Source organism: Bubalus bubalis, chromosome 8, assembly GCF_019923935.1.
Source record: "Bubalus bubalis isolate 160015118507 breed Murrah chromosome 8, NDDB_SH_1, whole genome shotgun sequence".
NCBI classification, from domain to species: domain Eukaryota; kingdom Metazoa; phylum Chordata; class Mammalia; order Artiodactyla; family Bovidae; genus Bubalus; species Bubalus bubalis.
The window spans coordinates 98,414,701-98,438,638 of record NC_059164.1 but is presented as its reverse complement, the minus strand read 5'-3'; the positions used below and the strand labels follow the sequence as shown (position 1 = coordinate 98,438,638).

The window sequence follows — 23,938 nt, the reverse complement described above, 5'->3', positions numbered from 1 at the left end:
TCCCCTAGAGCTTTCAGGGGGAGCATGGCGGGTCAACACCGAAACTGGGCCTTCTGGGAGAATAAATTTTTGTTGTTTTAAGCCCCTGAGTTTGTGGTAATTTGTTACATGAGTCCTAGGAAACCAATACAGGCACTGGGTTGAATGGGGAAGAGAATGCAGTTGCCCTCTTTACACACCCTGTACCAAGGCCTGAGGCCTCCCACATGAGGACACTCTTGGGCGGCTTGTTCAAGACACAGATTCCTGGGGCCACATCTCACAACACCGAATGGAAATCTTGAGTGTGGGGACGTCAGGAATCTGCATTCCAATGAGCTCCCAAGGTGAGTCAAGTCTGAGCACCTCTGCTTTACACGAGCTCCAGTCCTGCCAGTTCTTTCTTTCCTGCTCTGTGTAAGTAACGAAGTGGGGAAAACAAAGACTGTCCCGTCCATCTGCTCTCAAAGCCTTGGTAAAGTGACCTGACTTCACTGTGCCCAGAGCAAGGGACTCAGTGGTCAGGGTTTGGCGGCCAAAGGTTGGTGGGGGGTGCAGAGAGCAAACTGCAGGAAACGGCCTTGGCTTCAGGTAGTCTCAGCAGAGGGAAGTGAAGGGGTAAGCAGGAAAAGGGCCACATTGAAAAGCTGCCCTGATTATTTTTGGACATTTTCATAACTATCACGTACCTTTTAAAATAAACAGCTATATTTTTGCTAAATCAGTGGGAAAATCCATGGCTCTGAATCTGAAAGGGGCTGTCTCCTTGGCAGCTCATCAATAACCCCCTCCCTCTATGGAAACTTCCAGGAATGAACCTTCTAACCAAGACCCCCACAACGCATGTCACGGTGGGCTGCACAGTCAGCTTTTTGGAAGCAGAAGTTAATATCCTTCAAAAGCTGACGGCAAATATAACCCCAGCATCTCAGAAAATGATGAACTAGTTCAGCCTCTGAGAAGGCATCAGGGAATCACACATGTAGGATTGCCTGCCAAGGGCCAGGCCTCTAAGGTCTGGTCCCTGCCTCGAGGCTCCCAGGCTCGGATGTGCCCTGAAGAGCATCCCCCTGCCTCTTCCCTGGACATCCTCCTTCATAAGATGCATTAGACTCAAGTCAACTATGCATGGAAGAGCGTCCCCCCGTGGTGTGAACTGGGGGAGCTGCAGCCAGTGCTCCCCTCCAGAGCCCACCATCTGAGGGGAGGCGAGCCAAGGCCTGACTGCACCCTGCTCCATCCTACCTGTTTGAACTGAGTGTTAACACAGCAAAAGCCTTTGAAAAAATTGATGATATGCACATACAGCTGAAACTTGTCCTCGGGATTTTTTGAGTTGCAAACAGCCAGCTAGGAACTAAGGGCAGAAAGGAGGAAAAAACAGCAGTTAAAGGTAAAACTAACTTTTTATCTCTGCTTTGTTGTTGCTGTTCAGTCACTAAGTCGTATCTGACTCTTCGTGACCCCATGGACTGCAGCACGCCAGGCTTCGCTGTCATTCACCATCTCACAGAATTTGCTCAAAAGCATGTCCATTCATTCGGTGATGCCATCCAACCATCTCGTCCTCTGTTGCCTGCTTCTCATCCTGCCCTCAATCTCCACCTCTGCTTGCACCCTCTAAGAAGGACTGGATGAGGCTGCCAGGAACCGGCATATTGCATATTGAGTGCAGCACTTTCCACAGCATCATCTTTCAGGATCTGGAATAGCTCAACTGGAATTCTATCACTGCCGGGAGCCAGCGTGAGGAACTCCGCCCATGACAAAGGTCATGAGGAAGGAGGCTCGGCATACGCAAAGGCGGGATCGAGCCTCAGGAGTCCCCCTGGAAATTCTCGAGCATCTACCCCCAAACCAGAGTCTGCCTACTTTCTGCTTTGTGCTTTCACCTACACCTCTGACTTTATGGGGGGCTGTCCCCCACTACCTCTCTCTGAAAAAAGAGTTAGCTTACAGCTCCAGTTAATAATTCCTGGGTGTGACAGTGTTTAACCTACAAACTCCTTTGGAAATCCTCTAGCCTGCCTGAATAGGTTTTTCCGGCCACATGTGATTGTTCAGAGCCTCCCAACTGTGAGAGGCAGGAGATGTTCTAAACTGCCTAAACACAGATTCCTTTGAGTAGTTAAAAGATTGATTAGAAATTGTATTGGTGAAGGGTTTTTCACTTGTTGGGCCAATGTTTGCTGCTAAGTCTCCATACTCCTTACCTACTGTGTCCTTGGCAGTGTATTGATTGATATAATGGGTGTATAGAAATGTAAAATGCAGCTTTGTCCAGTGCTTTTTTGGAGGCTGGTGCCTGACTTTGGAGTAATCACCTTTAGAGAAAAATAAGTTTCTTAAAATGTTAACAGGCCTCCGGGCCAGAAGATGATATAAATCACCTGAACTTTTGCATATGATAAGTTTGAAAGCCTGGCTTCGATTAGGACCAGGAACTGCGGTCCTTGCATGACTCCACCCCTTCCCCCATTATCCTCTATGCACAACTTAAGGTATAAAAACTACTTTGGAAAATAAAGTGCGGGCCTTGTTCACTGAAACTTGGTCTCCCCATGTCGCTCTCTCTTTCAAATTCTGGCTGAGTCTCCATCTGGAGCGCGGAACCCGCCATGCTTGCTAATTATGCCTGGGCTTCTAAGATCCGACCGGGGAGGCCTCAGTGTCTCCTCTCCTTCTGGAGAATGGAAGGACGCCTGCGGCCTACGTAAGTGGTGCAAACTTCTTGTCTTGAAGTTTTATTGGTCTCCCGCGTAAACCAAGCTACTCAGCCTCTTTTCTCCACTGAATTTTCCTACTGAGCTATCCTTATTTCAGCCGCTTTTCTCCACTGAATTTCCTCACTGAGCTATCCTTATGCTATTACTCTTTGTATCCTTAATTAAAGTGTAATTAAGCAGTTGTTTCCTGACCCTCGCCTATGCCGTCTCTCCTTCGAATACCCTGGATCAGCTGGGGCTGGACCCCGGCAGGTGGCGCCCGAGACAGGCTATTCGAAGGTAAGCTCCCTGCAATTAGGGCCATCAGCCCTATTGTCCCCCCTTCTCGGAACAACTGGGTCATCAGCCCTCTTGGTCCCCACGGAGCAGTTTGGGTCATCAGCCCTACTGCTCCTCCCTCGGAACAGTAGTTTTCCATGCCTGGGTCCTGGGGTCTAGGAAGCCTCCCAGAGAATGGGCCATCCAGGGCTGTCCACTGGATCATCGAAAAAGCTAAAGAATTCCAGAAAAGCATCTGCTTCATTGACTACTTTAAAGGTAAAGCCTTTGACTGTGTAGATCACAACAAACTGTGGAAAATTCTTAGAGATGGGAATACCAGACCACCTTACCTGCCTCCTGAGAAACCTGTATGCAGGTCAAGAAGCAACAGTCAGAACTGGACATGGAACAATGGACTGGTTCCAAATTGGGAAAGGAGTACATCAAGGCTGCATACTGTCACCCTGCTTATTTAACATACATGCAGAGTACATGTGAAATGCCGGGCTGGATGAAGCACAAGTTGGAATCAAGATTTCTGGGAGAAATATCAATAACTTCAGATATGCAGATGACACCACCCTTATGGCAGAAAGGAAAGAGGAATTAAAGAGTCTCTTGATGAAGGAGAAAGAGGAGAGTGAAAAAGCTGGCTTAAAACTCAATATTCAAAAAATGAAGATCATGGCATCTGGTCCCATCACTTCATGGCAAATAGCTGGGGAAACAATGGACACAGTGAGAGAATTTATTTGGGGCGTGCTAAGCTGAGAAACACTGGACTGGAAGAAACACAAGCTGGAATCAAGATTTCTGGAGAAATATCAATAACCTCAGATATGCAGATGACACCACCCTTATGGCAGAAAGTGAAGAGGAACTAAAAAGCCGCTTGATGAAAGTGAAAGAGGAGAGTGAAAAAGTTGGCTTAAAGCTCAACATTCAGAAAACGAAGATCATGGCATCTGGTCCCATCACTTCATGGGAAATAGATGGGGTAACAGTGGAAACAGTGTCAGACTTTATTTTTTGGGGCTCCAAAATCACTGCAGATGGTGACTGCAGCCATGAAATTAAAAGACGCTTACTCCTTGGAAGGAAAGTTATGTCCAACCTAGATAGCATATTCAAAAGTGGAGACATTACTTTGCCGACAAAGGTCCGTCTAGTCAAGGCTATGGTTTTTCCAGTGGTCATGTATGGATGTGAGAGTTGGACTGTGAAGAAAGCTGAGCACCGAAGAATTGATGCTTTTGAACTGTGGTGTTGGAGAAGACTCTTGTGAGCCCCTTGGATGGCAGGGAGATCCAACCAGTCCATTCTGAAGGAGATCAATCTGGGATTTCTTTGGAAGGAATGATGCTAAAGCTGAAACTCCAGTACTTTGGCCACCTCATGCAAAGAGTTGACTCATTGGAAAAGACTCTGATGCTGGGAGGGATTGGGGGAAGGAGGAGAAGGGGACAACAGAGGATGAGATGGCTGGATGGCATCACTGACTCGATGGACGTGAGTCTGAGTGAACTCCTGGAGTTGGTGATGGATAGGGAGGCCTGGCATGCTGCAATTCACGGGGTTGCAAGGAGCTGGACACGACTGAGCGACTGAACTGAACTGAACTGAAAGGTCAATTACTTAATGACCGTTGACTCTCTTCTGACCTTGGTTTTTCTATTATAGCTTAATCAGCTCTGTCCCCTCCCATGTCAAACTTTTCATTGTTTTGCTTTGCACGGCTTCCTCTTGGTCGGATTCCTATCACTGTCTATGCAGGTCCCACTATGTGTTTCCTGAAACTTGGGTCCCAGTGCTATCTGTTCCAGAACATTCCATCATTATGAATAACAGGTATTTGTTTACATTGCCCTTCATGTGCATACACGCTAAGTTGCTTCAGTTGTGTCTGACTCTTTGCAACCCTGTGGACTGTAGCCAGCAGGCTTCTGTGTCCATGGAATTCTCTGGGCAAGAATATTGGAGTCGGTTGCCACGCCCTCCTCCAGGGGATCTTCCCGACCCAGGGATTGAACCCACATCTCTTACATCTCCTGCATTGGCAGGCGGGTTCTTTACCACTTGCACCACCTGGGAACCCCATTGGACTTCATAGAATGGGGTTTATTGAGAGTTTTAGAGGAGCATTTTAGTACTCTTTCTCTCCAATAGGTAGGTTAGTAGAAGTTTCTACATATTAGGGAGCCAGGCACCCAAGTTGTAGAAGCATTTTTTCTCAGCCTCTCACCTGAGGTCTTTGCTCCACCCATGAGCCTTAGTAGCCTCTCGAGGTCAGCATTTAGGGCCAGCAGTCCCTGCCTAACGACTGTGTCAGTGTATCTCAGGGGCCAGGCTGCTTGTGTCACTTTTGCAATGCTTTCATTCCAGTTCAACCAGTCACTAGAAATGAGCTTTAGAAAACAGAAAAGCCCCTATGTCTGGCCCAGAGCCTCACCCCCTCTTCTCTTGCCCCTGGGAACCTGGTTTCTGGAAAGTGCTGTCCTGCCACATGTCAACAGGCTGTCCTCTGATTTGTTTTCTTGGTGCCATGGGGGATCATTAACTTCTCTGCAACTACCCACACTTTTCAAATGATGCAACGCTTACTATCAATGGATGTACCTCGGTCCCCTGCAGTGTCCGAAGAGGGCTGGAGGGTTGTCTGTTAGAGACCAGTAGGTGGGGCTTGGAGGCCCCACCCTCTTGGATCCTCGTCTTTCCCTCTCTCTTATTATTTTGGCAGGCTGTGAGAAGTTAATCTTCCTCTCCAGCAGCGGCTTTGTTTCGTTTCTGTTCTGAGAGGAAGCCAAAAGGAGAAGACCCCAAGCGGCCATGAGCTCTGCCATCACCACCTGTGAGCACCCCAACCCCTTGGTGAGTGCTGGTAGAAGAGAGGGGATGATAGAGGTGGGGTGCGTGTTAAATGTTAGTCTCTCAGTCGTGTCTGACTCTTTGCAATGTCATGGACTGTAGCCCACCATGCTCCTCTGTCCATGGGATTCTCCAGGCAAGAATACTGGAGCAGGTTGCCATTCCCTTCTCCAGGAGATCTTCCTGACCCAGGGATCACACCCAGGTCTCCTGCATTGCAGGAAGATTGGTGGGGTAGCCGAAAAGAGGAAAGACCCTGGAGAAAGGTCCCAGTGTGGAGTCCTAATGCAGATTCATGGGGAAGGTGGCTTGTGTTCTAAGTGAGACGTTGAATTTTCACAGCTGTTCTCCTGCTGCCACCGTCGCAAGGCAAAGATCCCATCCTCAGTGCTGAACTCCGTGAATGAATTACAAAGGAAGAAGGGAGAGCTGAAAGGCCCTCTGTTTTATTCTGTTGAATCTAAGTGTTTGTTTTCCAGGTTTCTCAGCATTATGATTCCTTTGATCAGAAAGCCTTTCTGAAGCAAAGCAAAGAGAAAGAGGAAAGCAGAGAGAGAGAGGATGAGAGAGGGAGAGAGGCATGGAACTACTGTTTACTGAATGGCTGATATGTCCTAGTATTATGTACTTTATTTTCCTCCTTCAAGCCACTGAGGCATACACCTCTGTTCCCATTTTACATATAAGGAAGCTGAGGCCCAGAGAACTAAAGGGACAATAACCCATCTGGAGGCCTCTCCAGCTTGTCCTTCAGCCCTGCTCCCACCATTCTTTCCTGCCTAGTTTGGCCACCTAAATACTAGGGCCGGGGGTGGGGGAGCTGACTGAGTGGGGACCTTCTGCCCACCATAGCCAGACAGAGCCTCTCCCCACCAGGCCCAGCCATGGTATCTGTGCAACAGGTGCCACGCATGAGCCTGGGCTGGGCCCTCAAAACTGTCCCCTGGAGCCTGGCTGCCAGACCTTGCCCACTGCTAGTCAGTCTTCTGGTAAAGGGACTGTGGCTGACTCTTCTGGAAAATTTTGACAGGCACCTGAGAGAAATTTCCTCTCCTCTCAGAATTCCTATTGCTAAAAGTAAAAATTCAACTGGGTAAATTTAAAGCTTAGTTGGCTTTATTTTTTAAATTGTTATTATTTCTTTTGGCCACACCTTGCAGCATGCAGGATCTTAGTTCGCCCACCAGGGTTTGGACCCAGGCCCCTGCAGTGATTCCACACAGTTAAGTGTGGAGTCTTAACCGATCGATTGCCAGGGAAGTCCACATAATTGGCTTTATTTAATGATTCATGAAATGGACAGCATACCATCATAGAAGATAGAAGGGAGCTTTGAGGAGCTGTACAAAATGGAGGAGTTTTATAGGCAGAAGGAGGCATGGCGAAGTTATTCTATCAAAGAGTGGATTGTTTCAGGCCAGGTCACTTTCCTGAAAAGCAGGGGTCTACCAGGCAGATCATCTCACTAGTTCTGACCAGATAATTCAAGACGGACTAATGAAAAGTTACATCCCTGTGAGAAACCAAAACTGCATGCAATTAATTAGGTTAAGCGTTAAGTTAGAACTTCCCTGGTGGCTCAGACTGTAAAGTGTCTGCCTACAATGCAGGACACCTGGGTTCAATCCTTGGGTTGGGAAGATCTCCTGGAGAAGGAAATGGCAACCCACTCCAGTATTCTTTCCTGGGAAATGCCATGGACGGAGGAGTCTGGTAGGCTACAGTCCATGGGGTCGCAAAGAGTAGGACACGACTGAGCGACTTCACTTTCTTTCATTTTATTAAGTCTTGGTTGGATGATATGGGCTTAGCATTAGTTACTCCATTTTGGACATTTTTAAATTTTTTTAAACACTTCTATCCCCATCTCATAGAAGCAAAAAAAAACAACCAACTTGGGAAATAAGTTGAAGACTCTATTTTTGAAAGCTGTGATTTTTTTCCACATCTTTAGCACACCTGAAGCCAGTAGGGAGTGGTAGGGTCTGGGCACATATCTGTCTTTATTCAGTGAACTGTCTTGTCATTTTCCTCAAAGCCTCGGTCTCAGCACCCAGATTAAAAGGCCACTTTTCGGAGATGTTTTGGTTTTCATGTGCATATTGCTTTGTTAGAACCTTCTAGGGATATAAACATGGGGAAGACAGATTCCCCAGCCATGTTTGGAGAGACCTGGACAATCCCAAAGGCTAGAGTCAGTTGACTGGAAGTGTTAGGAAACAAACCTAGGGGGCAAGTTGGGGAGCAGGAGGCTGTGTGGGGGGTGGATGGAGTCAGAGGGCCAAGGGATTCATTTTCCCCCAGGAATCCTCCTTCCCACTGCTCTTCCCTCTGTGCCAGCCTCCTCCTGCTCTGCTGCTCTGCTCCAGAGAGATGACAGGCTGTCCCTGTACACACAGGAATGCACCTGCCAGCAACTGCCCTCGACCAGGAGAGGAGAGTTCCATTCTCCCATTTACAAGGGGACCTGGGACAAGTCATGTAATCTCACTGAGCCTCAATCTCCTCTCTGGAAACTGGGTTGTGAGAATCAAATGAGAGGATGCATTGGAAGCTCTTTGCAAACTGTAAAGCACTATAAAATGCCACACCCCAACAGAATGCCTCTTTGAGCAAGTGTTTTGGTGAAATTACAGCCCGTGTGTTGAGCTCATAGACTTTTCCAATCAGAAGAAAAGCTTGTGGCCCATCTTCTCATACCAGTGCTGACTCATGGGGAAGCTTCATTAAGAGTTTATTCTTCCTTCAAAAAGGGGCTTGTAGGCATTCTTCTGCCACTATAAGAGTCATAGACTTAAAAACAAATTATTTATTTGGCCATGCCACGTCTTAGTTGCAGCATGTGAACTCCTGGTTGAGGCATGTGGGATCTAGTTCCCTGACCTGGACGCCCTGCATTGGGAGCTCAGAATCTTAACCACTGGGCCAGCAGGGAAGTCTGAGAGTTACAGAATTTTACTGACCAGGGATTCCCCTGGGATAAAGTCACTTCCCCCATCTGGATATGCCCTGAGGTGGGGCTTTTTCCACCTCCATCTGGGAAGCCCCTGCTCTACAACATCTCTGGGATGTCACATTTCTATGTATATCTTTAATATGCTAGTGACTCATCTCTGACACACAGGAATCTTAGCCCACTGTGTACCTGCTTATTTGATTTTTTGCCCCAGCACTTTATGTAAGTGACACAAAGTGCTTTACAGCAAAAGATGTATTTTGATCAGGCTCTGTGAGTTCTACCAGCCACAGCTGACATGCTTCACAGAAGTCACACACTTTTATCAGAGTGAAGAACCAGCTGTTCTCAAGGAAGATAAGTTTTTCTCCACTCTTAAGTTCTAATTTTTTTTCCATGTTGGGCCTCATACAAGGACAATTTCCCAGAAAAGTGTTGTAAAGCAATTACAGAAGTGGTTTCCATAGCCTAATCATGTCCAGATTGATATCCAAACAAAACTTAGAATATTCAGTCATGAGGCAGAGAACAGTCTTTGAGTCACTGACTTTTTTTTTTAAGATTGTTTTCTGATGTTGACCAATTTCAAAGTCTTTATTGAATTTGTTATAATACTTCTTCTCTTTCATGTTTTGTTTTTTTGGCCACTGGGCATGTAGGATCTTAGCTCCCTAACCTGGGATCGAACCCTCACTCGCTTCATTGGAAGGCAATCTTAACCACGGGACCACCAGGGAAGTCTGAGTCATTCAGTTCAGTTCAGTTCAGTGGCTCAGTCGTGTCCAACTCTTTTCGACCCCATGAATCGCAGCACACCAGGCCTCCCTGTCCATCACCAACTCCCAGAGTCCACCCAAACCCTTGTCCATTGAGTCGGTGATGCCATCCAACCATCTCATCCTCTGTCATCCCCTTCTCCTCCTGCCTTCAATCTTTCCCAGCATCAGGGTCTTTTCAAATGAGTCAGCTCTTCGCATCAGGTGGCCAAAGTATTGGAGTTTCAGTTTCAACATCAGTCCTACCAATGAACACCCAGGACTGATCTCGTTTAGGATGGACTGGTTGGATCTCTTTGCAGTCCAAGGGACTCTCAAGAGTCTTCTCCAACACCACAGTTCAAAAGCATCAATTCTTCGGCACTCAGCTTTCTTTATAATCCAATTCTCACATCCATACATGACTACTGGAAAAACCATAGCCTTGACTAGATGGACCTTTGTTGACAAAGTAATAGCTCTGCTTTTTAATATGCTGTCTAGGTTGGTCACAACTTTCCTTCCAGGGAGTAAGTGTCTTTTAATTTCATGGCTGCAGTCACCATCTTCAGTGATTTTGGAGCCCAGAAAAATATAGTCAGCCACTGTTTCCACTGTTACCCCATCTATTTGCCATGAAGTGATGGGACCAGATGCCATGATCTTAGTTTTCTGAATGTTGAACTTTAAGCCAACTTTTTCACTCTCTTTCACTTGGATCAAGAGGCTCTTTAGTTCTTCTTTACTTTTGGCCATAAAGAATGAAGAGTCATTAATTGACCCTTAAATGACGGGGGTGGGGGGAAGGCCCCAAACTAACATCCCGCCTAATGTCCCCACCAAAACCTCCCCCCACCCCCCGCCGCTGCCCCTCACCTTTCTGAGAATTCCAAGGGGTCTTGGGAGAAGGTATGAGGTGAGTTTGCTAGAGCTGTATCTGCCCGAGTCGTGTGAGTTCATTCACAGGCACACATAATAGGAAGCCACATACACTTTTGAGTATTTTTGCAACCTTCCCAGAGTCAGAAGGGGACACGGAGTCTGAGAGAGAGGAAGTGATGTGCTAATGGCTGCCAAGCAGGGGACTGACAGACCACCGCGGCCCCAGTTCAAACAGCAAGCTCTGCTGTTCTGTGTAGCCTACGCAGCGTCAATCAACCAGCCAGCCAATCAACAACCATTCTTTCCCTTCTGCCCCTCCTCTTTTCTTCAGCCGGTTCTTCTGCGGTTGTGCTCAAGGCCTGCACCACGCGGTCACTAAAACCTCGTGATAAGTGCTCCGGAGTTCCCTTGGGCACCTCCAGACTATCTTTGGCTTGGCCTTGACCTGCTTAGGCAAAACCACCCTTCTTTCACATCCAATCCAAGTACCAAAGCTGCATCAGGACAGCCTTCTTTTCAGGAATCCAAATAGGATCAGCATAATGTTTCCAAAGAGTTCTAACCAGTTATGGATTTATTTTAAAAAGTCGATGAGAGAATCTTTATGGTCATTAATTTATGCATGTGTTTATTTATTTATTTATTTATTTTTCACTCAACAGATTGTGCTGTAAGCACTAACTCTGTGCTAGCGATGGAGTAGAGAAGTTATGGGACTTAATGGGCTTTTGGATGAGGAAACCGCGTTATGGCTGTCAGGCATGCTGGGGCAGTAGTCCGGGAGTGGAGAGAAGTCAGGGAAGGCTTCCTGCAGCAGGTTTGGGAGGCATGCTTGCAGGCATTGCTGAATAGATGAGTAGAAGCAAAACTCTTACATTTAAGTTTCAGAAACTAAATAATAGATTCATGGGCAAACGCTGCACCGAGCCCCAGGAGCAGGGTGACTCTGCAGGGCTGTGCTGTGGCTGACTCAGTGCACCCACTCTCTGCAAGCCTGACCGCAGCCCTGAGCTCCTCCCACTGCCTGGACCTTAGGGCTTTGGGAAATTTTCTCCATCGCCAGTGACCGGGTCCCCGCTTACTGGGAGAGTTGAGATCTGATTTGTGGTCCATCCCATGGAGGAGAACTGGCTTCCTCTGTCTCCACGTGGAGATGGCACATCTATCCCACCCACTCTCCACATCAGCCAGAATTGTTCTTAGTTGCAGCTTCCCTGGTGGGATCTGAACAACACCCTTAAAATGGCAGGTCTTAACTGGGGGTGATTTTTACCCTGCTGGTGACATTTGGCAATGTCTGGAGTCATTTTGGGTCATCACAACTGAAGGTGAGGGCAGGAGTTTGCCAGTGGCATCTAGTGGGTCCAGGCCAAAGATGCTACTAAATATCCTAGGGTACATGATACAGCCCCAACCCCTGCCATGAACACACACAACACAAGGAAGAATTATCCTGTCCAAAATGGCAATGGTGCTGAGGTTGAGAAACTCTGTCTTAGAATATGATGTTCCAGTATTGTCCTGGAAGTGGTAGGGGACAAACACCCAGTTCTTGATCTGGTGGCTTTCTTGTCTCTCTCCACTTCAAAGCAGCTGGTGACCCCTTGCCCCCCACTCATCTGCTTCTCCTACTTCTCCAGAGCAGGGCCACTGATCCTTAGGGAGAGTAGCCATGGTGTCTGTGCCCACAATTTTGCTCCCATTTCTTTTAAAATCAGAAGGAAAAAAACAATAATTTTTAGACAAAAGAGAGATTTTTTAGTACATAATAATGTATCTTTATATCAATAAAGTCACAAAAAATAGCAGATTTCTTGTATAGGAGAAGCCCATAGTATTGAAGTGATTAGCATTCCTAGGAGTCACAGTGCAGCTTTAGTTCAGAAGATGTTCTTTGAGGCTGTGCTGAGTAAAGGGTGCTTGACTATGGAGGTTGGTGTTGGTATGGGTACGTTTAACATCCTTTCCAGAACTTTCTCTGTGAGAAGCCCACACTATCTTCAGGGCACCCTGGCTGTGCCACTGTGCAGAACCTGCTATTCCTCTGTGGTCTGACCAGGGCCCAGGGCCCAGGACCCTGCTGGGGCTTGTCACCTAATTGCCTGATCTTCATGCTGGTGGCCTTGCCCCATTCTGGCCACACCGAAGGCATTGTTTTCCTATTCCTCTCACCTACAGCTGCTCTAATGTCACTCCACCTACAGATGCTCTAATGTCACTGAAGTGTGAGTTAAAAGCCTTTGAAACATAGGACCAGAAGCTTATCATAATTATAGCAGCTAATACTTATTGGGTAAGTGCACCATGCAGGCAGGACACTGGACTATGTGCTTCATGCTCTGTTTTTCCCCAGGTTTATTAGATGTAATTGACATATAACATTGTGTAAGCTTAAACTGTCCAGACATTGACCTGATACAATTATATGCTGCAAAATGATTACCACCATAGCAGTGATTAATAGATTCCTAGGTGTCGCTAGTGATCAACAACTGCCTGCCAATGCAGGAGACTTAACAGATTTGGGTTGATCCCTGGGCGGTGTAGGTCCCCTGGAGGAGGGCATGGTTACCCACTCTAGTATTCTTGCCTGGAGAATCCCATGGACAGAGAAGCCTGGCAGACTATGGCCCGTGGGGTCTCAAAGAGTCAGACATGACTGAAGTGACTCAGTGACTAGGCAGCAGTTCTTAGTAGTTAACCCCTCCATCACGGCATGCAGTCACCGCTTCTTTTTTGTGCTAAGAACATTTAGGATTTACTCTCTTAGCAAGTTTCAAATACATAATACAATATTAAAGCTAGAGGAGGTGATAGAATTCCAGTTGAGCTATTCCAAATCCTGAAGGATGATGCTGTGAAAGTGCTGCTCTCAATATGCCAGCAAATTTGGAAAACTCAGCAGTGGCCACAGCACTGGAAACGGTCCGTTTTCATTCCAATCCCAAAGAAAGGCAATGCCAAAGAATACTCAAGCTACCGCACAATTGCAGTGACACAATGGCAGTGAAAGCATGAAGTCCTAACCACTGAATGAGTCATCAAGGAATTCCTCTGCCCATTTTCTGACCATGGAGTTGATCCCCATTCATTCTTCCACAAACTTTATTTTCTGTTAGGGCTTGCTGCAGATGTATAATATAGAAAGTCATGGTCTTTTGAGTCTGAATCTAGAAACCACAAGCTGGCCAGAATATACCACAATACCATTGTTCTTGCCTCTAGAAAGCTGTCCATCTGTCTGGTTGTAATAAGAAAGTGAAACTAAGCAGGAGCCTCTGGCGATCCTGGGCACAGAAGCCTTTCCATGTCTCTTGTTCCTTGTTTGTGGGAAACAGCCTCCAGCCTCCAGCCTCCATGACCTTCCCTGAGTCCCAAAGGTTAGATTCAAACAGTTGCTAATCAGGGAAAGGAGGGGATTCAGAGACAACAGAGAACAGCCTGAACAATAGTGCAGGCTTTGGGCAGGGTCCTGGTTCCACCTCAAGAGATAAAACAGTATCTTTATTTTCTTGGGCGCCAAAATCACTGTGGATGGTGACTGCAGCCATGAAATCAAAAGACATTTGCTCCTTGGAAGGAAAGCTATGACAAGCCTAGGCAGCATGTTAAAAAGCAGAGATATCACTTTGCCATCAAAGGTCCATGTAGTCAAAACTATGGTTTTTCCAGTAGTCGTGTATGGATGTGAGAGTTAGACCACAAAGAAGGCTGAGTGCCGAGGGATTGATGCTTTCAAGCTGTGGTGCTGGAGAAGACTCTTGAGAGTCCCTTGGACTGCAAGGAGATCAAACCAGTTAGTCCTAAAAGAAATCAATCCTGAAGATTAATTGGAAGGACTGATGCTGAAGCTCCAATACTCTGGCCACTTGATGCAAGAAGCACACTCACTGGAAAGGACCCTGATGGTGGAAAAGATTGACGGCAAAAAGAAAAGAGAATGACAGAGGATGAGAGGGTTAGATACATCACTGACTCAATGGATATGGATTTGAGCAAACTCTGGGAGAGAGTGAAGGACAAGGAAGCCTGGCGTGCTGCAGTGCATGGGGTCACAAAGAGTGGGACATGACTTAGTGACTGAACAACAATAACAAAAGGACTAAACCCCCCAATAAATGGAAGATGACACCATTCTTTTTATTTGGTTTTTTAATTGAAGGATAATTGCTTTACAGAATTTTGTTGTTTTCTGTCAAACCTCAATAGGAATCAGCCATCAGTTCAGTTCAGTCACTCAGTCATGTCCGACTGTTTGAGACCCCATGAATCGCAGCACGCCAGGCCTCCCTGTCCATCACCAACTCCCGGAGTTCACTCAGACTCACGTCCATCGAGTCAGTGATGCCGTCCAGCCATCTCATCCTCTGTCGTCCCCTTCTCCTCCTGCCCTCAATCCCTCCCAGCATCAGAGTCTTTTCCAATGAGTCAACTCTTCACATGAAGTGGCCAAAGTACTGGAGTTTCAGCTTTAGCATCATTCCTTCCAAAGAAATCCCAGGGCTGATCTCCTTCAGAATGGACTGGTTGGATCTCCTTGCAGTCCAAGGGACTCTCAAGAGTCTTCTCCAACACCACAGTTCAAAAGCATCAATTCTTCGGTGCTCAGCTTTCTTCACAGTCCAACTCTCACGTCCATACATGATCACAGGAAAAACCATAGCCTTGACTAGACGGACCTTGGTTGGCAAAGTAATGTCTCTGCTTTTCAATATTCTATCAAGGTTGGTCATAACTTTCCTTCCAAGGAGTAAGCGTCTTTTAATTTCATGGCTGCAGTCACCATCTGCAGTGATTTTGGAGCCACAAAAAATAAAATCTGACACTGTTTTCACTGTTTTCCCATCCATAGGTATATGTATATCTGCTTTCTCTTGAACCTCTGTCCCATCTTCCTCTCTATCCCACCCCTCTAGCTTGATACAGAGCCCCTGTTTGAGTTTCCTGAGACATACAGCAAATTCCCATTGGCTATCTATTTTACTTCATAGAAACACAGTAAGAGTCTATGTTACTCTCTCCATACATCTCACCCTGTCCTCCTCTCTTCCCATGTCCATAAGTCTATTCTCTCTGTCCATTTCTCCATTGCTGCCATGTAAATAAATTCTTCAGTACCATTTTTCTAGATTCTGTATATATGCATTAGTATATGATATTTATCTTTCTCTTTCTGACTGACTTCACTCTGTATAATAGGCTCTAGGTTCATCCACCTCATTAGAACTGACTCAAATGCAGTCCTTTTTATGGCTAAGTAATATTCTATTGTGAATATGTACCACAACTTCTTTATCCTTTCATCTGTCGATGAATATCTAGGTTGCTTCCATATTCTAGCTATTGTAAACAGTGCTGCAATGAACAATGGGATACATGTATCCTTTTCAATTTTGGTTTCTGCAGGGTATATGCCTAGGAGTGGGATTGCTGGATCATATGGTAATTTTATTCCTAGTTTTTTAAGGAGGAAGATGTCACTATTCTTCATTCCAGATTAAAGGAACCTCAAACTCATCAGATCGTGTGTGTTAGTCACTTAGTCATATCTGACACTTTGCAACCCTATGGGCTGCAGACCACCAGGCTCCTGTGTCCATGGAATTCTCCAGGCAAGATTATTGTAATGGGTAGCAATTCCCTTCTCCAGGGGATCTTCCCAACCCAGGGATCAAACCTGGGTCTCCTGCACTGTAGGTGGATTCTTTACTATCTGACCTACCAGGGAAGCCCAAGAACAAGGTTCTCATTATATTACCTGAGACCAGATTAAAGCAGTGCCCTGTACACAGCCTTCTCTTGTGTTGTTTGAAGAGGGTGCTTGCTGTGACCAGTGCGTTTTCTTGGCAAAACTCTATTAGCCTTTGCCCTGCTTCATTCTGTACTCCAAGGCCAAATATGCCTGTTACTCCAGGTATTCCTTGACTTTCTACTTTTGCATTCCAGTCCCCTATAATGAATAAGTGAAGTCGCTCAGTTGTGTCCAACTCTTTGCGACCCCATGGACTGTAGCCTAGAGGCTCCTCCATCCATGGGATTTTCCAGGCAAGAATACTGGAGTGGGTTTCCATTTCCTTCTCCAGGAGATCTTCACAACCTAGGGATTGAACTGGGTATCCCGCATCATAGGCAGACGCTTTACCATCTGAGCCACCAGGGAAGTCCTCCTATAATGAAAAGGACATCTTTTTTAGGTGTTAGTTCTAGAAGGTCTTGTAGGTCTTAATAGAACCGATCAACTTCAGCTTCTTCAGCATTATTGGTCGGGGCACAGACTTGGATTACTGTGATTTGAATGGTTTGCCTTGGAAATGAACTGAGATCATTCTGTTGTTTTTGAGATTGCATCCACGTACTGCATTTCAGACTCTTTTGTTGACTATGATGGCTACTGCATTTCTTCTAAGGGATTCTTGCCCATGGTAGTAGATATAATGGTCATCTGAGTTAAATTCACCCATTCCAGTCCATTTTAATTCGCTGATCCCTAAAATTTTGATGTTCCCTCTTACCACCTTCTGTTTGACTACTTCCAATTTGCCTTGATTCATGGACCTAACATTCCAGGTTCCTACACAATATTGCTCTTTACAGCATAGGACCTTACTCACATCACCAGTCACATCCACAACTGGGTGTTGTTTTTGCCTTGGCTCTATCTCTTCATTCTTTCTGGAGTTAGTTTTCCACTGATCTCCAGTAGCATATTGGACACCTACGGACCTGGAGGGTTCATCTTTCAGTGTCCTGTCTTTTTGCCTTTTTATACTGTTCATGGGGTTCTCAAGGCAAGAATAGTTTGCCATTCCTTTCTCCAGTGGACCATGTTTTGTCAGAACTCTCCACTGCCGGGGTCCAGCCCCGGCTGATCCAGGGTATTCGAAGTGGGGACGGCGTCGGCGACCTATTTAATTATTTATTCATCAAAGATATAAAGAGTAATAGAATGAGGATAGCTCAGTAGGAAAATTCAGTGGAGAAAAGAGGCTGAGTAGCTTGGTTTACGCGGGGGACCAATAAAACTTCAAGACAAGAAGCTTGCACCACTTATGTAGGCCACAGGCGTCCTTCCATTCTCCCGAAGGAGAGGAGACACTGAGGCCTCCCCGGTCGGATCTTAGAAGCCCAGGCATAATTAGTAAGCATGGTGGGTTCTGCGCTCCAGATGGAGACTCAGCCAGAGTGAGAGAGAGACATGGGGAGACCAGTCTTTCGAGGAACTGATCCCCATTCTTTATTTTCCATGGTCTACTTTTATACACTGAGATGTTATGCAAAAGTCACGTGGGGTCAGCAGTCCTGACTTTTATCAAAGTCAGGTGCTTCATACAAATGTATACAGAGGTCTTAGGGGTGTTACATCATCTTCTGGCCAGGGGGCCTGCTGACAATTTATGACCCTCTCCTTGTGACAGCAGTCAGTCAACCAGGACACTTATTTCTCCAGGGTGATTATTCTTAAAACAGACGCCACCCAAATAAAGTTACATTCCTATAGGGTGAGGGTATAGTGGGTTTTAGTTAAGGAAAGAATTTACTTAGCCTAAGGTCTAACGTGATTTATATCAAAGGTTAATACTTATTTCTTCTATATATTCATTAATGTGTGTTAAGGGCAGGGGATATGGAGACTTAGCAACAAACATTGGCTCAAAAAATGAAAAACCCTTCACCAATACAATTTCTAATCAGCCCACTATACTTATATTAATGGTTTTCTAACTTCTCTAAAGAACCTGTTTTTAGAAGGTTTAAAGCATCTCGTGCCTCTCACGGTTGGGAGGCTGTGAGCAATCACATGTGGCCAGACAAGCCTGTCAGGCAGGCTAGAGAAACTTCAGAGGAGTTTGTAGGTTGAAACACTCCTATCACTCCCAGGAATTATTATTAACTGGAGCTCTAAGTTAACTCCTTCTCCGAAAGAGGTGGTGGGGGACAGTCCCCCGTAAAGCCAGAGGTGTAGGTGAGAGCACAAAGTAGTAAAGTAGGCAGGCTCTGGTTATGGGGGTAGATACTTGAGGATTTCCAGGGGGACTCCTGAGGCTCGATCCCGCCTTTGCGTATGTCGAGCCGTCTTCCTCATGACCTTTGCCACGGGTGGAGTGCCTCACTCTGGCCCCCAACACTCCACCATGAACTATCCGTCTTGGGTAGCCCTACATGGCATGGCTCATAGTTTCACTGAGTTAGACAAGGCTGTGGTCCATGTGATCAGATTGGTTAGTTTTCTGTGTCATAGCAAACACTTTCTCCCAACAACACAGAGAAGACTCTACACATGGACATCACCAGATGGTCAACACTGAAATCAGATTGATTATATTCTTTGCAGCCAAAAAAGAAGAAGCTCTATACAGTCAGCAAAAACAAGACCAGGAGCTGACTGTGGCTTAGATCATGAACTCCTTATTGCAGAATTCAGACTTAAATTGAAGAAAGTAGGGAAAACCACTAGACCATTCAGGTATGACCTAAATCAAATCCCTTACAGTGGAAATGAGAAATAGATTCAAGGGATTAGATATGATAGACAGAGTACCTGAAGAACTACAGACGCAGGTTTGTGACATTGTACACGAGACAGGAATCAACACCACCCCCAAGAAAAAGAAATGCAAAAAGGCAAAATGGTTGTCTGAGGAGGCCTTACAAACAGCTGTGAAAATAGAAATGAAAGGCAAAGGAGAAAAGGAAAGATATACCCATTTGAATGCAGAGTTCCAAAGAAGAGCAGGGAAAGATAAGAAAGCCTTCCTCAGTGATCAATGCAAAGAAATAGAGGAACACAATAGAATGGGAAAGACTAGAGATCTCTTCAAGAAAATTAGAGATCAGATCAGATCAGTCACTCAGTCATGTCTGACTCTTTGCGACCCCATGAATCGCAGCAAGCCATGCCTCCCCGTCCATCACCAACTCCTGAAGTTCACTGAGACTCACGTCCATTGAGTCAGTGATGCCATCCAGCCAATACCAAGGGCCAATTTCATGCAAAGATGGGTACAATAAAGGACAGAAATGGTATGGACCTAACAGAAGCAGAAGATATTAAGAAGAGGTGGCAAGAATACACAGAAGAACTATCCAAAAAAGATCTTCATGACCCAGATAATCATGATGGTGTTAACACTCACCTAGAGCCAGATATCCTGGAATGTGAAGTCAAGTGGGCCTTAGGAAGTATCACAACGAACAAAGCTAGTGGAGGTAATGGAATTCCAGTTGAGCTATTTCAAGTCCTAAAAGATAATGCTGTGAAATGCTGCACTCAATATGCCAGCAAATTTGGAAAACTCAGCAGTGGCCACAGGACTGGAAAATAACAGTTTTAATTCCAATCCCAAAGAAAGGCAATGCCAAAGAATGCTCAAACTACTGCACAAATGCACTCATCTCATACACTGACAAGGTAATGCTCAAAATTCTCCAAGCAAGGCTTCAACAGTATATAAACCATGAACTTCCAGATGTTCAAGCTGGATTTAGAAAAGGCAGAGGAACCAGAGATCAAATTGCCAACAACCATTGGATCATCGTAAAAGCAAGAGAGTGCCAGAAAAACGTCTGCTGTGAAGTCGCTTCAGTAGTGTCTGACTCTGTGTGACCCCATAGACGGAAGCCCACCAGGCTCCCCCGTCCCTGGGACTCTCCAGGCAAGAACACTGGAATGGGTTGCCATTTCCTTCTCCAATGCATGAAAGTGAAAAGTGAAAGTGAAATCGCTCAGTCGTGTCCGACTCTTAGCGACCCCATGGACTGCGGCCCACCAGGCTCCTCCGTCCATGGGATTTTCCAGGCAAGAGTGCTGGAGTGGGGTGCCATTGCCTTCTCTACTTCTGCCTTATTGATTATGCCAAAGCCTTTGACTGTGTGGATCACAACAAACTGTGGAAAATTCTGAAAGAGATGGGAATACCTGACCACCTGACCTGCCTCCTGAGAAATCCTGAGAAATCTCCTGAGTATGCAGCTCAGGAAGCAACAGTTAGAACTGGACATGGAACAACAGACTGGTTCCAAATAGGAAAAGGAGTACGTCAAGGCTGTATATTGTCACCCGGCTTATTTAACTTATATGCAGAGTACATCATGAGAAACGCTGGGCTGGAAGAAGCACAAGCTGGAATCGAGATTGCCAGGGGAAATATCAATAACCTCAGATATGCAGATGACACCACCCTTATGGCAGAAAGCAAAGAAGAACTAAAGAGACTCTTGATGAAAGTGAAAGACGAGAGTGAAAAAGTTGGCTTAAAACTCAACATTCAGAAAACAAAGATCATGGCATCCGGTCCCATCACTTCATGGCAAATAGATGGGGAAGCAATGGAAACAGTGGCTGACTTTATTTTGGGGGGCTCCAAAGTCACTGTAGATGGTGTCTGCAGCCATGATATTAAAAAACACTTGCTCTTTGGAAGAAAAGCTATGACCAACCTAGACAGCATATTAAAAAGCAGAGACATTGCCAACAAAGGTCCGTCTAGATAAAGCTATGGTTTTTTCAGTGGTCATGTATGGATGTGAGAGTTGGACTATAAAGAAAGCTGAGTGCCAAAGAATTGATGCTTTTAAACTGTGGTATTGGAGAAGACTCTTGAGAGTCTCTTGGGCTGCAAAGAGTTCCAGCCAGTCCATCCTAAAGGAAATCAGTCCTGAGTATTCATTGGAAAGACTGATGCTGTAGCTGAAACGCCAATACTTTGGCCACCTAATGGGAAGAACTGAGTCATTTAAAAAGACTCTGATTCTGGGAAAGATTGAAGGCAGGAGGAGAAGGGATAACAGAGGATAAGATGGTTGGATGGCATCACCGACTCGATGGATATGAGTTTGAGTAAGCTTCAGGAGTTGGTGATGGACAGTGAGGCCTGGCGTGCTGCAGTCCATGGGGTCACAAAGAGTCGGACAGGACTGAGTGAACTGAACTGTACACGGCCTAATCTTATTAGCAGCCCCATGCTTGAGCCGTTGCTATAAAACTTCTCACCAAATCCCTCTGGTTGGAGACACACAGTTTTCGAGGGCAGGAGCCACTGTGTTCCCCTTTGCCTGGCAAAGCAATAAGCTATTCTTTTCTACTTCATCCAAAACTCTGTCTCCGAGATTTGATTTGACACTGGTGCATAGAGGCCAAGCTTTTGGCATCAAAATGCGCTTGATTCCTCTTGAGATGCTCAAACGTGTTTTTGTCTTTTTCCCAGCACAGGGGTGATGGTGTGCTCAGCTCCCATGAAGGTGACCAAGGCAGCAAGAAGGATGGCCAGCTCAAGAGTCCCAGCAGCAGCCACATGGCTTATGGCATCCTGGATATCCCACCATGGTATCTCTGCATCTTCTTGGGGATCCAGGTAATGCCACACAGAAGCATTGGGTACAAGGAGGCTCTGTCTCAAAAGGCACATCGACACACACGGGTCAAATTAGTCAAGATCTAACTTCAGTTGCTCATGTTTTTGGCTACCATGCTGTTGACCTTTAGGGAACTCAAGGCTCCTCCAGGCTCTCTTTTCTCCCACGGAGTTTGGGGATGGGGTCAGGGAGTTAGGGGAAGATTCTCCCCCATGCTAAGCTACTAGGTCACATCAAGGACACCAACTGGGCCATTGTGAGTTTTGTTTTGTTTTGTTTCCCCAAGATAGCAATTATTATTTTTTTGGCAACAACTGAAATGTTTCATAACCAGTGCTTGGGGAATATTGGAAAACAAGCATTGTCAAACACTTGTTGGAATGTTATCTGGTGCAACTTTTCTATTAACTTGTAAAACACATGTTATTTAACCCAGGCCCTAATGCTTAAGAATTTCTCTGTAGAGAATTACCCAGGGGTCCAGTGGTTAGGAGTCCATCATTTCACTGCCAAGGCATGGGTTCAGTCCCTGGTAGGGGAACTAAGTTCCCACAAATCGTGTGGCATGGCCAAATGAAACAAATTTTTTTTTTAAAAGAATTTCTCTCTAGATATGCTGGCAAGACTTGTTAAGATAAGTACAAAGTGGTTCTATTGATTAATCGTAAAATCACAACAACAAACAAAACCCAGAAACACCCCCAAAATATCCATCTTAGAGAACTGTGATATATTCTAACAAATAATTTTTTAATGTAGCTGTTAGAAAGAGAAAGATATATTTACCTTGCAGTTAAAAAATGATCACCAACATAGATTAAATCAATTAAGTCAAGTAAATAACTGTGTATAGTGTGATTTTTTTATGTTAAAGACTAATAAGCAAAAAGAGAGATAGAATAGCAGAAATAAATATATGTAGTAATTTTTACATGTTTTGAAGGAATCATAGAAACTAATAAAGGTATTTAACCTTGGGTTGAGGAACTAGAAAAAGGAAGGGAGCTTTCAACTTTTACTATTTGTTTTGTAACTTTTGGTAGCTTGAATCTTTAATCTCATAGATGGATTCATTTTCATTTTCATCCCAAAATGTTCAATGTGGAATATTAGGGATGGGATATACTTTTTTGTTTGCTTCCTGGTGCTTTTCCACAAAAGAAGAGAAGCAAATGTCATACTATTTTAAAAAATATTATTGTGAGCCAATAAAATGGATAATGTAGATACTTCATTATGAAAGGGTGTTGAATTTTGTCAAATGTTTTTTACTGCATCCACTGAGGTGATGGGATTTTTATTTTTCATGTTATTAATATGGTGTATCATATTTTCTGGTTTGTATATATTTAACATTCCAGGGGTAAAAATCCTACTTAATCATGGCATATGGCCCATTTAATGTACTGTAGAATGCTGTTTGCTAGGATTTCATTGAGCAGTTTTGCATCTATATCCATGAGGGATATTGGCCTGTAATTTTCTTTCCCTGTAGGGTCTTTATCTTGCTGTGGTATCAGGGTTATGTGAAAGTCGCTCCGTTATGTCCGACTCCTTGCAACCCCATGGACTGTAACCTGCTAGTCTCCTCTGTCCATGGGATTTTCCAGGCAAGAATACTGGAGTTGCTTGCCATTTCCTTCTCCAGGGGATCCTCCCAACCCAAGGATCAAACCTGGGTCTCCTGCATTGCGGGCAGATTCCTTACTGTCTGAGCCACAACCCCATCAGGGTTATGCTGGATTGTAAAATGAGTTTGGGAGTGGTCCCTCCTCTTCAATTTTTGGAGGAGTTTGGGAAGGCTTGGTGTTAATTCTTCTTTAGATATTTGATAGAATTTGCCAGTGAAACCATCTGGTCTTTGGCTTTTCTTTGTTGGGAAATTTTGATTACGGTTTTAGTCTCCTCACTAGTCGTTGGTCTGTTCATATTTTCTGTTTCTTCATGATTCAGTCTTGGTAAATTGTGTCTTTCTAGTAATCTATCCATTTCTTCTAGGTTATCCAATTTATTGGTGTGTAATGGTACTATTGTTTTATGGTACTTTGCATTCCTATCATATCATGTCTCATTTTATTTGAGTCCTCTCTCCTTTTTTCTGAGTTTAGCTAAGGGTTTGTTTATCTTTAAAAAGCTCTCATTTTGTTGATTTTTTTCCTATT

At 45.1% G+C, this 23,938-nt stretch overlaps 1 protein-coding gene across 4 annotated transcripts in view; it reads left to right on the top strand.

Moving 5' to 3' along the window:
- The first annotated feature begins 4,775 nt into the window (after positions 1 to 4,775).
- The window catches only part of LOC102399127 (solute carrier family 23 member 2), a 68,634-nt gene continuing 49,471 nt past the window's right edge, over positions 4,776 to 23,938 (top strand). Inside the window, exons 1-3 of one of the 4 annotated variants that reach the window (XM_044946900.1) lie at positions 4,776 to 4,814; positions 5,704 to 5,834; positions 21,629 to 21,775. In XM_044946900.1, the coding sequence (XP_044802835.1) occupies positions 5,793 to 5,834; positions 21,629 to 21,775 (189 nt within the window). In that variant the 5' untranslated portion in view covers positions 4,776 to 4,814; positions 5,704 to 5,792. Of the gene's footprint in view, positions 4,815 to 5,697; positions 5,835 to 21,628; positions 21,776 to 23,938 lie in introns of those variants that run through there. The other 3 variants (XM_044946898.2, XM_044946901.2, XM_044946899.2) reach the window with 3 other exon arrangements.